Raw genomic sequence first — 12,656 nt, forward strand, 5'->3', positions numbered from 1 at the left:
TAAAGACACGGCAAGGGACATTTCCTTGAATGAAGTTAAACAGCCTTACATAGTGACTACTACAAGTCAGACTAGATTTTAAATCTAAATATAGGATTATTTCATTTAGTACTTAGCTGTGTTGGTTTTGGCCTTTAAGCTCTGTGTTGACATGGGGATGCAGTCACTGTGTTTGTTAAAGCCGGTCCCCATAAGCTGAGTTGATTCTTGGAAGTATCAGTATCAAAGTGAAACACATCATGAATGTGATGGACAGATACGTAGTTATGTGTCTAATAGACTGGACTGCTCTAAATTATATTTGGACTAAATTAATGTGTTCAAGTCCAGGTGAGAAATACATGATGTACTGAAACAAAGCATGTGGATATTGATTATCCAAAATATAATTTTATTACTGTAAATAACCCATGATCACTTTTCATCCATCCAGTGAACTAAGACAAACATTGAGTGTCTCTTTGGCTGAAAGCATCATCGAACAAGTTCTACAGGATCTGACAATGGCACAGGATAAAATGGTAAGTGTGTGTGTGTGTGTGTGTGTGTGTGCGTGCGTGCGTGTGTGGTTGTGTTTGTGGTTGTGTGTGTGGGTGTGGGTGTGGGTGTGGGTGTGAGTGTGTGCAGGTTCGTGTGCGGATGTGTGTGTGTTCATGAGCGTGTGCGTGTGTGCGTGCATACGTGTGTGTGTAGTGTTGGGGAAGCTACTTTGAAAGCATAACTTTGCAAGCTACCAAATACTTTAAACTGGAAGAAGATGAACTACAGCAAAGCTCTTCCAGGGAGAAATCTACTACTTTGTAAAAAAAAAAAAAAAAGATCACATTGACAGTGTACATGTGAAACAAAATTGTAACAAAAGATAAAACAAAAAAAAGTCACTTGCCAGCAAAAAATGCCACTCAGTTCAGTTAATTGCAAAAAGTACCTACATGTTCACAGGTCATACATAAACTAAAAGAATAAAATCCCCCACTATTCATGGGAAAGTGCTGGAACTTCAGCTTTGGTTTTGTAAACAGTAACTGCTTTTGGCTGTGGTGATTCTTCCTCAGGCTGAGATTCAGGAGGTTTATCCATGATGACGTTGTCGCTGTGCGAACACTGAGCAACACCTGCCTTTGGCATTTGCACATGCATAACACAAAGGTCAAGTGTGTGGCGTTGACCGCCCGACGAATGTATTGCCTGGGTATGACTTCACAGTGGTCAGGATGAAAGAAAAAGGGGGTGGGGCTTCTCAAAGGGGATTTGATTACAGTAGACAAGCAATAGTAAAATAATCTAAAAAACCTTTCCTTTCCCTTTATGACCAGCAACTGCTGTAGGCAAAAAAGTAACGTAACTACTTGAATTACATATGAATGTATCTGAACCACCAGCAAGTTACTGCAAAATGAAGTTGAAAATGAAGCTAGTTTAAATACATGTAATTCAGTACTGTTGAAAACACTGAAAATGTGAAAGGTAAACAAGGGAATACTCTAAAGAAGGTGATGGACCCAAAGATGGCCGCTGGTACAACATGGCTGCTTCTCTATTTGAGGCTTATTAATGGAGGATAAAGTTGCCATGGTTAGAAGAGAGGTTAGTTACAGACAAATATGCTAGTGACACATACTAACATCAACTTCACGGTGTGGCTAACCAACAAAAGAACTCTGAACAGACAATCATAACAATAAAACTCAGAGGATACATTAACCAAATCAATATGGAATAAGTAGTAAGTAAATGAATTTCCCAGTTGTGGGATAAATAAAGTTAATCTAATCTAATCTAATCTAATCTAATATATGTACACTGACAGAGGTTAAGCAGTCCCATATGCTAGGCTATGCTATGCTATGCTATGCTATGCTATGCTATGCCCAGTTAACATTACCTAGTCCAATCGAAAGAAAGAGGTCCTTTCTAGTGTGCTGCTTTGTAAAGTCCAGTGAGCTGCAGGCTTGTCTGGCTGTGTGGCGGCTGTGTGGCTTCTGTGTTGCTGAGGAGGTCACTGTTAGCTCCTTCTCCCCACAGAGTTAACCATTTGATACAAACTCTGCCTGATGGCTCTTATTGCTTGTAAACATCACCAGCTGGCCAATTAACTTCTTTAGTATAAACTGCGTTGCTGAAGCAAAGAAAGAGAAAGGGGCGCAGCCACGCAGTGACCAATAGTAGCTGGAAACTGGGAACAAAACAATGTGCGGCCTCAACGTCCATTTTGAGATTGTTGAGGCTCTTCAACATAATGAGGATATGTTGTTGATATGAAATATGATATGATATATTTGGCAAGCCGTAAACATGTTGATACTGAACATATCAGTAAAATGTTCACAGACAACGTGTTTGTTTTGCAGTGACTCCAGTGTCATTAAACAGTTTATGGTTCTGTTCAGACTCTCACTGAGAGCTTCAGATTCCTGATCTGGTTTAATCCAGAAGAAAGTTCACAGTTCACAAAGCTTAAGCAAAGTACTTGTGTTGCCTAAACCACCAACAGGAATGTGGATGTGAAGCCTGGTCCACCATCCACCCCAACCAGCTCTTGGTGACTGCGCAGCCATTATTAAATATAGTGCTTCACTCATTCAAAAATGATGTTCCCTCTGAACATAACCCAACCGGTGACTATATTTCCTATAGAACGCTGTCTCATAGAATTTACATTTTGATAGTATAGTATCAAAATGTAAATTCTATGAGACAGGGTTGCAGCTGGAATAGCAACAAGGAGGAACATGTCAACATAGTGTTGTCCTATGCACATCAGATTCCTTTTTAAATACATTTTAGTTTCGTCTCTGTGTGTCTTCTGTCCAGTGCAGAGATGAGTCAAGGACGTGTTTAGCTTAGCTTAGCACAAAGACTGGAAAAAAGGGGGGAAACTGCTAACTCAATCAAAAGCACACCTTCCAATTAATCCAACACTTCATGTCAGTGTATAAGACAGTACACAAGTATAGCTCCTTAAATGTTGCAGTTATGCTTGAAAACACGGGTATTATTTATTATTAACCATCACTATAATCACACAACATTGTGATTGATATGAAAGTGTATTATTAGAAAACATTATAAAATGTGCATACAGTGTGTGTATGTGGCCCTCATTGGTGATGTTTTTCTTTTGTATAGGATTGCCTTATAAAAGAAAATTCCTGCAATGCTCTGAACATCCCAGAGCTCCGTCTGTCTGACAGCGACTTCCCTACTGATGATGTAAGGAACATACTATCTCAATCCCTCTATTCATTCCGTTATTCTTGCACTCATTTCTGTGTTTCTAACTTCTACTCTGTCCATCAACAGTACAGTCCAGCATTTTGGAGAAATAGTTTCCACTGTAAGAGCCTGAGGCCTGCCCCTTCAATTAAGAGTAAGACGCTGTCATTGTTACTATGTGATCCAGTAATGTCTCTCTATGTGTCTCCCTCTCTCTGAATCTGAATTCAGTTAAAGTCAATTAATGTCTATGTGCGGGTGATTGCTCTACTTGCAGAAACAATAAATGGTTAACTGTAATAATAATGATTACATAATAAAAACCTACACAGTGATTAAACAGGACTAAGAATTATTTACTTCCTAAATTGTTGTGTTAAAACACAAAAGGACAATGGCAAAATGGATAATATAAATATGTGTTATTCCATATACTGTATGTTGGCAAAGATGTGCATATTTACAACAGACACAGAGCGACATTAACGTTAATTGAGAGTCATGTTTGTAACCACCTGGTGAATGTACTCTCCTTTGGTCTCCACCAACTCTTGAGAAAAATATCTGGCCCTTCAGCAGTTTATATATGTATATATATATATATATATATATATATATATGCTTACGTTGTAGACATATGTTGTATAAAGCCTGTCAGTATAAGTTGTTATTAACAGTAGGGTCCAAAAGTCTGAGACCACTTTCCCAGAATGTAAAGATGGACATGTTTAAAATTAATAAGAAATTAATAAGAAAAAACATATATAAACATATAGAATTTTATATGTATATTGTTTTAATAAACTTGCACTACATTAGACTACACTGTGGTATATGCGCAGCTAAGAAGCTGCAGCCAAAGCTAGCTGCTGCTGTAGCATCAAAACTGTATTGAAAAGAGTGTTGAGGGGACAAGGACACATCTGTTAGTCTTCTAACTGACTTGTCGGTTGAATGTACAGGCTAGCAGCTAGGCTAGCAGCTTGGTCTGAGGGTGACCACAAATGCAAAGTCCATCCTTTCGTTATAATTCAAAAGCATAAATTAAGAAATCATCATTTAAAAAGAATACATTATTTATGGAATAATCATTGGGATTTAATTCATTAATGTGATTGTATTACATTGTGAACAACATATTCAATTTTCTTCTTCTACTATAGAAATGCTGTATGACATTAGTATGACTATAAGCCCAGGTGTAAATTTTAATTGCATTGTAATTGCATTGTATTTTTCATGCATGCCATGCCATGCTGAACCATTCCCTGGCAGACTCACAGACTGTTTGGTTATCTGGAGCATGGCCTGTTTACTTTAACCCCAGTGACTTTCACCATGGGAGAGATGAGATGTGTGAGAAGATGGAGGAGAGAATGATGAGGGAAAGGGAAGAAACATGGGGGGGGGGTCTGGGACACCCCAAACACCCCACCCTCGCTCCTTTTGTTTGATAGTACAACAGCATTAAAATAGGTAATAATAAAACTAATGAATACATAATAACAATACATTTGTAATTATCATTTTGTGTTTCTGTTTACTTGTGTTTGACAGATGAAGGTCATAAATGGAATTAGGTCAAAATTTACAAAATGGAGGAGACCCTGAAACTGAAATACTAATAACAGTATTGGTGTAACCCTTGTCTTGTGTGTGTGACAGGCTGATCACTGTGTTCCCATGTGCAGTAAAGTGTGACTGCAGCATCCATCTGCTGCCCTGCCTCCTCTCTGCATGGCTATGCTTAACTGATTATTTCTCTCTTGTATGCTCTCCTCTACCCCCCTTTGTTCCCCCCTTTCCTTGCTTAGTCTCTCCTCCCCCTCAATCTGACTCTCTTGACACCCCCTCCTTCTCCTTTTTAACACTTTCTTGTCTCTCCACTCCCCCCATGGCTTCCCTATACAGCTCTGCATGCCCTAGATACGCACACATTGCATTCCTGCAAAAAGCATGCTTTCTGCGTGGGCTGGATTCCCCATCTTTCCCTACCTTCCTCCCTCTATCCTCCTCTCTTTCATTACCTCTCTTTGTGCCTTTCCTCTCATCATTTATTCTGTCTCTCTCTCAGGTCTCCTGGATGTAGACTGGGAGCAGCAGGCCAGGGACAGAGGAGCAGAGAGAGAGAGGGGAGGAGGTTCTGTAGAGGAAGGAGGAGGAGAGGGAAGATGTGGCCTCCCTCGGTTGCCGACAGCAACCCCCCTGTCAGTCATGGCCTCAAGCCCCTCCCCTTCCCCTTCCCCTTCCTCTTCCCCGTCCCCCTCCCCCCCGGGACGGAGAGGGAGGAGGTGGAGGGAGGGGGAGGTGGCAGTAGTGGATGCTGCAGCAGCGATATCAGGAGCGAGAAGAGCATCGTTCATTCCTCCTCCCAGTCTCCCCCTCCTTTACTCCATCTCCACTCGAGCGCCAGAGGAGGCTGCTGGCCACAGAGGCTTACCCAGACGAGAGGCTCCCTTCCCTGGCTGTGGCCCCAGCCCAGGCCCCCGCCCAGGCTCTGGATCCACCGCTTCTCCCATGGAGCCTCTACCCACCCAGGGACAGACTCTAAGGCACTACACCGCCTCCCGACCACGGCCGCGACGCACACATACACAGCCCCCCTCCTCCAGGCCTCAGGTAAGAACACATAGACCCATACCCATAAATATTTACCAATGACCACACACGCACACACACACACACACACACACACACACACGATTGAGCATGCAGAAATTATAGTGCATTTGTATCAGCACACATACATGCATACATATATACTGTCATGCAGAAATTACACAGCATTTGCATTTATACACACACAAAGCATATGTATGCGCATATGTCTCAGTAAAATATAGCCACAGTCAAAGGTAGAAAGCAGGATGCAGGGACGGAAAGACGAGAGATAGCAGGAAAGGAGAAATGGACGAAGCATAGAGGGAAGGGTAGATGAAGTGGGAAGCTAATTGCACAACTACAGAGGGATCCCAGAGGAGAAAATGATGGAAATGGAGAAAATGAAAACAACAAGATGGGAAAAAAGGGAAAGTAAAGAAAGGAGGAGAGGGGAGGAATGAAAGGAATAAAGTGTATACTGCTCATATGGCTGGGATCCTTATGTTCATGCAGCAAAACACCTATTACACATATCTATCTATCTATCTATCTATCTATCTATCTATCTATCTATCTATCTATCTATCTATCTATCTATCTATCTATCTATCTATCTATCTATCTATCTATCCATCCATCTATCTATCTATCTATCTATCTATCTATCTATCTATCTATCTTTTCTCTCTCTCTCTCTCTCATTGCTCTCTTGCTTATGATTTCTATGATGCTGTAGTTGTAATGGTAGCCATCTTTTTCTTTGCATTCTCTTGCTCCATGTAGACGTGCACAGTGTGTGTGTGTGTGTGTGTGTGTGTGAGAATAGGCACATGCATTTTGGGAGTGGTGTTCCCTTGGTTGTTCCCAGTGCTGAATTTCTCTCTCTCTCTCTCTCTCTCTCTCTCTCTCTCTCTCTCTCCTTGGAATGCTTTAACTAACTCAATTATTCATGTTTTCATATTAATGTGGGGGATCTGTGCTGTCACTGTGTAAGTGGAAAAAAGAGGATTTCTCCTCATCCACGTTGACCTTCTGTGTGTAAATTGTGTGTGAGTTCTCTATTTGAAAGATACAGATATTTGCTGTTTTGTGGGTGTGACTGTGAGCTGGTGGTATTTTTCAGAAACAATCACACATTGTATTTTATATCAGACATCACTGGAGGATATGCACTCTGATTGGGTTCTGATCAGTGTTGGTCCTCAGCGGTTAGACATATGGAAGTGTTCTCCAATAGCAGACGAACAGTAAATGATTTATTCAGTAAGGATGTCTGGTTATTGGTGTCAGTGGAAAGCAACAGTTGATGTTTTCCAATTGACCTGCTAGAATTATTGCTTCATTTATTTTAATTGAGAGGAGAAGCTTGCATTAGCCTTTTAGCAAGCTAGTTTGATTTAAGAGTAAGTTGACCAGATATGTGACATGAAAACCGGGGACATTTCCAGTCCGGCGGTCAAAATATTATAAAATGTTTTTACTGATGAAATTAAAAAGGGGGACAGACCCATTTCATGTATTTTGACCATGCTAACTGATGTACTGTAATAAACTATGGTGAAGGCGACTGATAAAATGATGACTCCCTACCTTTGGTGCAGTCTTGAAGTTCTATTGTCTATCCATTCCTCAATTATTCATATTCCTTTAGTTCGTAAGGGTCCACAGAGTCAACGAATCAAAAGCATTTTTCATAAAAGGCTGTGAATAGAAATGAAATGAAATGTTTCATGTTATATCACGGTAGAAATGCCAGGCGATTAGTATTACAGTTTAAATTTCAATTATCAAGAGTTTAGATTTTAATTATAACAATAGCCGATTACTGTGGTTAATTACTGTGGTTAACTTGACCCACGTTAGGTTCTGTACGGTGTCAACTAGAAACAGGCAACACATGCGCAGAGAGCAACATGGGTGTGTTATGTGTCGCTCAAAACCTGGCGGAAGGCAGTGACAGCACTGTCCCTGAGTTAGTTTTTTTAAACGCGACTAAACGCGATTGACTCCTTTTACACTATCAGACGAGTTTGCCTTCCTGTTTGGAGCGATGTGACATGACCACAGATGCAGGAAAGAAAGCGTGAGCTGTAGCTGCTAAGCCTCCGTGTTAGATACTTCGGTCGGTGATTGTGTGTTTTTAAAAAGGGGCTACAGTTCGCTGTCTTCCCCGAGCATGTTTCTGGTTTAACAGCACCGTGCCTGACAGGTGACAGGTGTGTCTACAGTGTCTGTGTCTGAAAGACGTCACAACAGGGGAAAAAATTACTGAGTGTGCCGATGCTGATAGATGTGTTGAACATGATATTATTTTAATGGTTAAATGCAAGCAGTTACTTGGTGAAATGATTTCAGGTTGTGTTTTATGTTTTATTACCTTTTGAATATTTTCATTGCTTTTTACCAACACCGTGATAATACCGATAACTGTGATCTTTTTGGTCGCTATAATCATGACAATAAATTTCTATACCTTTTCATGTCTAGTTGTGAATATTGTCACATGAAGTCCATTACAGAGTGTCGGGCAACTTCTTCTTCTTCTACACTTTTTACAACATAAAAACAATTTTTTCAAGTTCTGGCTGGGAGGCTTTGGGTATATTTGTTTTTGTTAGTTTACTGCCCAGTTTTTAACTCCACAATGAGTGAACCAGCTATCCTGTTGTTTGCCTAGAGACAATAAAAAAGAAAAGAAAATCTGATTGGATAACTCTATTTTGATGGTTTTAGTTTCTCCTCTGAAGCTGCTATAACTAGTAACCAGCCCCCTCTGTTGGCCAAAACAAGCGCAATGCTAGATGTCTGTTTTTAATTCACAAGTAAAAACAGGGGCAGTTCCAGCAGAAGACCAGCCAGCCATTTCCGATTTAAAAAGTGTACTTATCAAAGAAAAACACTCATGTATTAACAATGGGCTTAATACAACAAACAGGCCCTCAAACTTAATTTAATTTAGTGTTTCTCAACACTTGTCTGCGCTTTTTTGAACATTTTCAAGGCTTGTTAGAAACATGCACAGGGATATGTATTTTCAGAAAGTTGGGGCTATCCCCCACCCCTAGTAATAAATGCATGCATGTGTATAATAATGTTTAGAATGATGAACTGACAGCTGCAGTATCATATTTTCTAAAGTTAAATCTGAAACCTGCCTGTAAATAACATTACAGCAAGATAGAAAGTGTGATCCATATGATGGAGGATATTTAAAACTGCATCAAGCTTCAGCTGCTGCTGAAAAACAATACACAGACATGTACCAATTACCACTTAATGAAGGGTTTTATGTAAATGATGCATTTCAGATACCTTAGATGACCATCCTGTCTGTCTTCACAATCAGCAGCTGTCAGTACTTTCTCTATTTTCTGTGTTTGTTTTTCTCTATTTACCTGGATTTGTTAATGGTGGGTTATTTTCTGCTCTGATCTTTACATCCTGGATGTACAGAGAACATGTAGCCTCACTGTGACTGGATGGTGTGTCCCTTTTTTCCATAGATCAGATTATTTTACAGTTAAAATCATTTCGCCAAACCACTGAATGGGACACTTTTGGTTAACATTACACTTTAAACATTACACTGTTGCCTAAACTTAACCAGAGAGATCAGAAAACGCAAGAGAAATTTTGGAAGACAATGAAAAACATCCTTCCCTAAAGATGTTACGGTATGAGTTTTATCATGAGCTGCAGATAGACCGGATGAAGTCAGTGTTGAAACTAGTGCAGTAGTGGTCTAGTAACAACCATTTCCATCGAGCAGTAAGCGAAATGTCAAATTATAAATATAGATATGGGATCATTCTTAGCTATTGCCTCTGTGAACTCCAATAAGAGCCACATCCACAAGAAACTGATCAATGAGGTCTATTGCCAAATTAAAAGGGAATACAGAACCGTGTCTGTCATCATATTTTTCACCAGACTTGAAGGAGATGAAATGTCCTCCTCTCTGATGAAAAGGCAGCACATCCAACTACACAGCAAATAACATAGAGCACCAAAAGAAGGCAGATACAAATGTGTTTATGCTAGGTTAGGGGTTTTGACATACTGTATGCATAAAACAATAATCATTTTAGGAAAATAAGTAAAAAAGTAAGCCCAGTATAATTAACTCCTGTTAGTAAAAAGGGATTTGTGTAGATTTCTTTAGGCGCGAACGTTAGCAGAAATTCTTGTGTTGCTAAAAGCAACCCTTTTACAAAGGTTCTCTATAGCATCATGCTCAAATGGTTCTGCATAAAACATTCACAGTGCCATGTAGAACACTGTTCCACAATGACACAATTTCAAGACAATTATGTTGTATGTATGTCCTGAAGAATAACCCAAGTATATCTATTATAGACAACATTATTCCTGCTTGCAGTTTAGATCTGTAGAATTTTTTCCTACTCATGTTCCAGCGGGTTTCCTCTCATAGTTAGTTAAACTATATAAGTGCAAGGACAGTCTCCATTATCACTGTGGTGGACTGGAGATCAATCTCCCTCTCCCAGTCTACCCATGGACACTTGGAGGAATTCCAATTTAAATTCCTTATTGCAAAAGAGTGACATCAGTTCAGGCAAGACATGGAAATCATTTGCGAACCTATCGGCTGTCACTATGCACATCAATCACAGAACAACACATAACGATTTTAATGACAATAAGATTGATTTCAGTATTTCAGAATAAGGGGCAGGCAGGCTAACAGGATCCAGAACAAGGAAACAGGGTGGGCAAGGTAACAGATGGTGAGAACACAAGGCAGCATAGGAGGATCTGGCAAACATATGAGAAAACCTTCCACTGTACTGTCTACTAAAGGACTATAAGCAAATGAGCAGCAGCCATTAGGGACGTCCCTGATTACAGGGGCAGTCAGGTGATTCACAGAGGCTGGAAACTGTGAGGTCATCTCGTGGACAGGTGTGGTAGGACAGGGCTATTCCATCGAGGCAGATAAAGGAAAATCTTGTTTTATATTGTTAAGTCTCGTTAATATAAGTCAGAGTTTCTGTTCCATTTCTGTGGCGTATAGGATTCCCTGCTCAGTAACCATGGTAACTGATACTGCTGAACTAACCTGCTAACTGTCAAGCTTAATTTAGCTGTGTTTCAATGAATTTTCCAGTGGTCAGAAACAGAAACCCAAAAGACAGTTCCATCAAGTGTCTTTTTGCGCTCGTATCGCTATAATAGAGAGAATGACATGGAAGACTGCAGTTATGAGTAAAGTGATGACATACGTTCTGCCAGGTGAGCTATAGGAGCACTGTACTACTGACTTTATCTGAAGAAGGTGAGCATACCTGTTTTTTTCTTACAGCACACAGAGCTCGTCAGTAACTGCTCATTGATAAACTTCTCCACTTCACCTGTAGATATAACTGGTTTGGTTTTACTTGATATTACATTATTCACGTATTATACAGGTCAGGTGGCGACCCTAATGCAGGTTTGCTCCGCTGCTCTTGTTTTCCCATCTTTGTGTGACAACATCTTCTTTTCGACAGGTGATTGTTCTGCGCTGCTTGTAGAGTCCGTGTGCGCGCTTAATGAAGTTTATTCAAGCCTGGTCTGAGTTAACGTTGACTTGGCTCGGCTAGATTGTGTTAATGGAACAACGTGAGCCTGAAGTGAAAATGAATGTTAATTCAAACCGGGCTTTTTGATGTTGATGGGCCCCCAGGTGTCCAAAAATTACATAAAAGTCTGAGGAGGAGGAGGGGGTGGTAGGAAATGGTGCTGAAATAGATCCTGAAAAATAAGGTGTAGAAGTCAGTAGGTTGCAATCATTTTCATAACAAAATAGTTTGTTGTAAGGACTTCATCTTACACAGTTTCCTGCATCACCAGCTTCTGCAGCCCATCTGCTCCCTGGTAAGGCTTAACCTCCACCTGCTCTGGTCAATCAGGCCTGTGCAGCCATGGGAGGTGTTAGCGCTTGCTCCCCTGCTTGCTGGTTAAGCAGAGAGCAGTACAGTGCAGAGCCATAGATGCCAATTTAACTGCATCAACATTTGTTGCAGTAAAAAACAGTAAAAACATTTGACAAGATGTCAAAGTTTGATGGACATAGATTAAAGTCAACAAAGCAGGTCATGACTTACAGTATGCAGCTGCTCTAATGTGTAGGTGTTGCTTTATATATCGACCTATTTAATATGACTGTCCACATCGTCAATATGGGTGTGTGGGTGTGGAGACGGCTCAGTTGCCCCATGGTATCAAGTGTATGTTACTCCATGCCAACAATTGTGTGACAGAGTGCCATGTTGGCATGTAGCACATGGAGACAGGTGGCTGTAAAGGAGGTGGCAGAAATTGAAAGAGAGGCACATTATTTTCATTGGATGATAAAAAGAGATAGAGGAGGTGAAATATGGAGACAAATACTGCATTCACCAACAGGAAAATAAATGTCCCATTGAAATGACTTTGGAGCTTTCATGTATTATTCCAAGCATTTTATTTGATTATATTAAAATATTTATATAGTAAATATTTACATTGTTTTTTCTGAAACAATATACATAAAAAAGTCTATATGCTTATATATGATTTTCTTATTAATTCTAAACATGTCTATCCTCACATTCTGGGAAAATGGTCTCAGACTTTTGGACCTGTAAAATAATATCAACATATACTGACAGGCTTTGGGATGAATATATATTTATGTAACATGTCTAAAATATAAGCATATGTACATAAACATAGATATTTTTTTATGGGCTGGACATATATGTCAGTTTATGAAATGATTTCAATTTATAATAGGTTTCAATTTTTTACACATGTGCTTTTATTTTATATGTAATTATATGTCATATATGGAAATT

At 39.9% G+C, this 12,656-nt stretch overlaps 1 protein-coding gene across 2 annotated transcripts in view; it reads left to right on the top strand.

Moving 5' to 3' along the window:
• Positions 1–12,656, top strand: part of carmil2 (capping protein regulator and myosin 1 linker 2) — a 61,098-nt gene that overhangs the window by 30,419 nt on the left and 18,023 nt on the right. For both annotated transcript variants that reach the window (XM_056387941.1, XM_056387940.1), the window contains exons 28-31: positions 434–521; positions 3,130–3,213; positions 3,304–3,370; positions 5,291–5,835. In XM_056387941.1, the coding sequence (XP_056243916.1) occupies positions 434–521; positions 3,130–3,213; positions 3,304–3,370; positions 5,291–5,835 (784 nt within the window). The remainder of the gene's footprint in view (positions 1–433; positions 522–3,129; positions 3,214–3,303; positions 3,371–5,290; positions 5,836–12,656) is intronic.

The sequence above is a fragment of the Seriola aureovittata genome, chromosome 10 (genome assembly GCF_021018895.1).
Source record: "Seriola aureovittata isolate HTS-2021-v1 ecotype China chromosome 10, ASM2101889v1, whole genome shotgun sequence".
Classification (NCBI taxonomy): Eukaryota; Metazoa; Chordata; class Actinopteri; order Carangiformes; family Carangidae; genus Seriola; species Seriola aureovittata.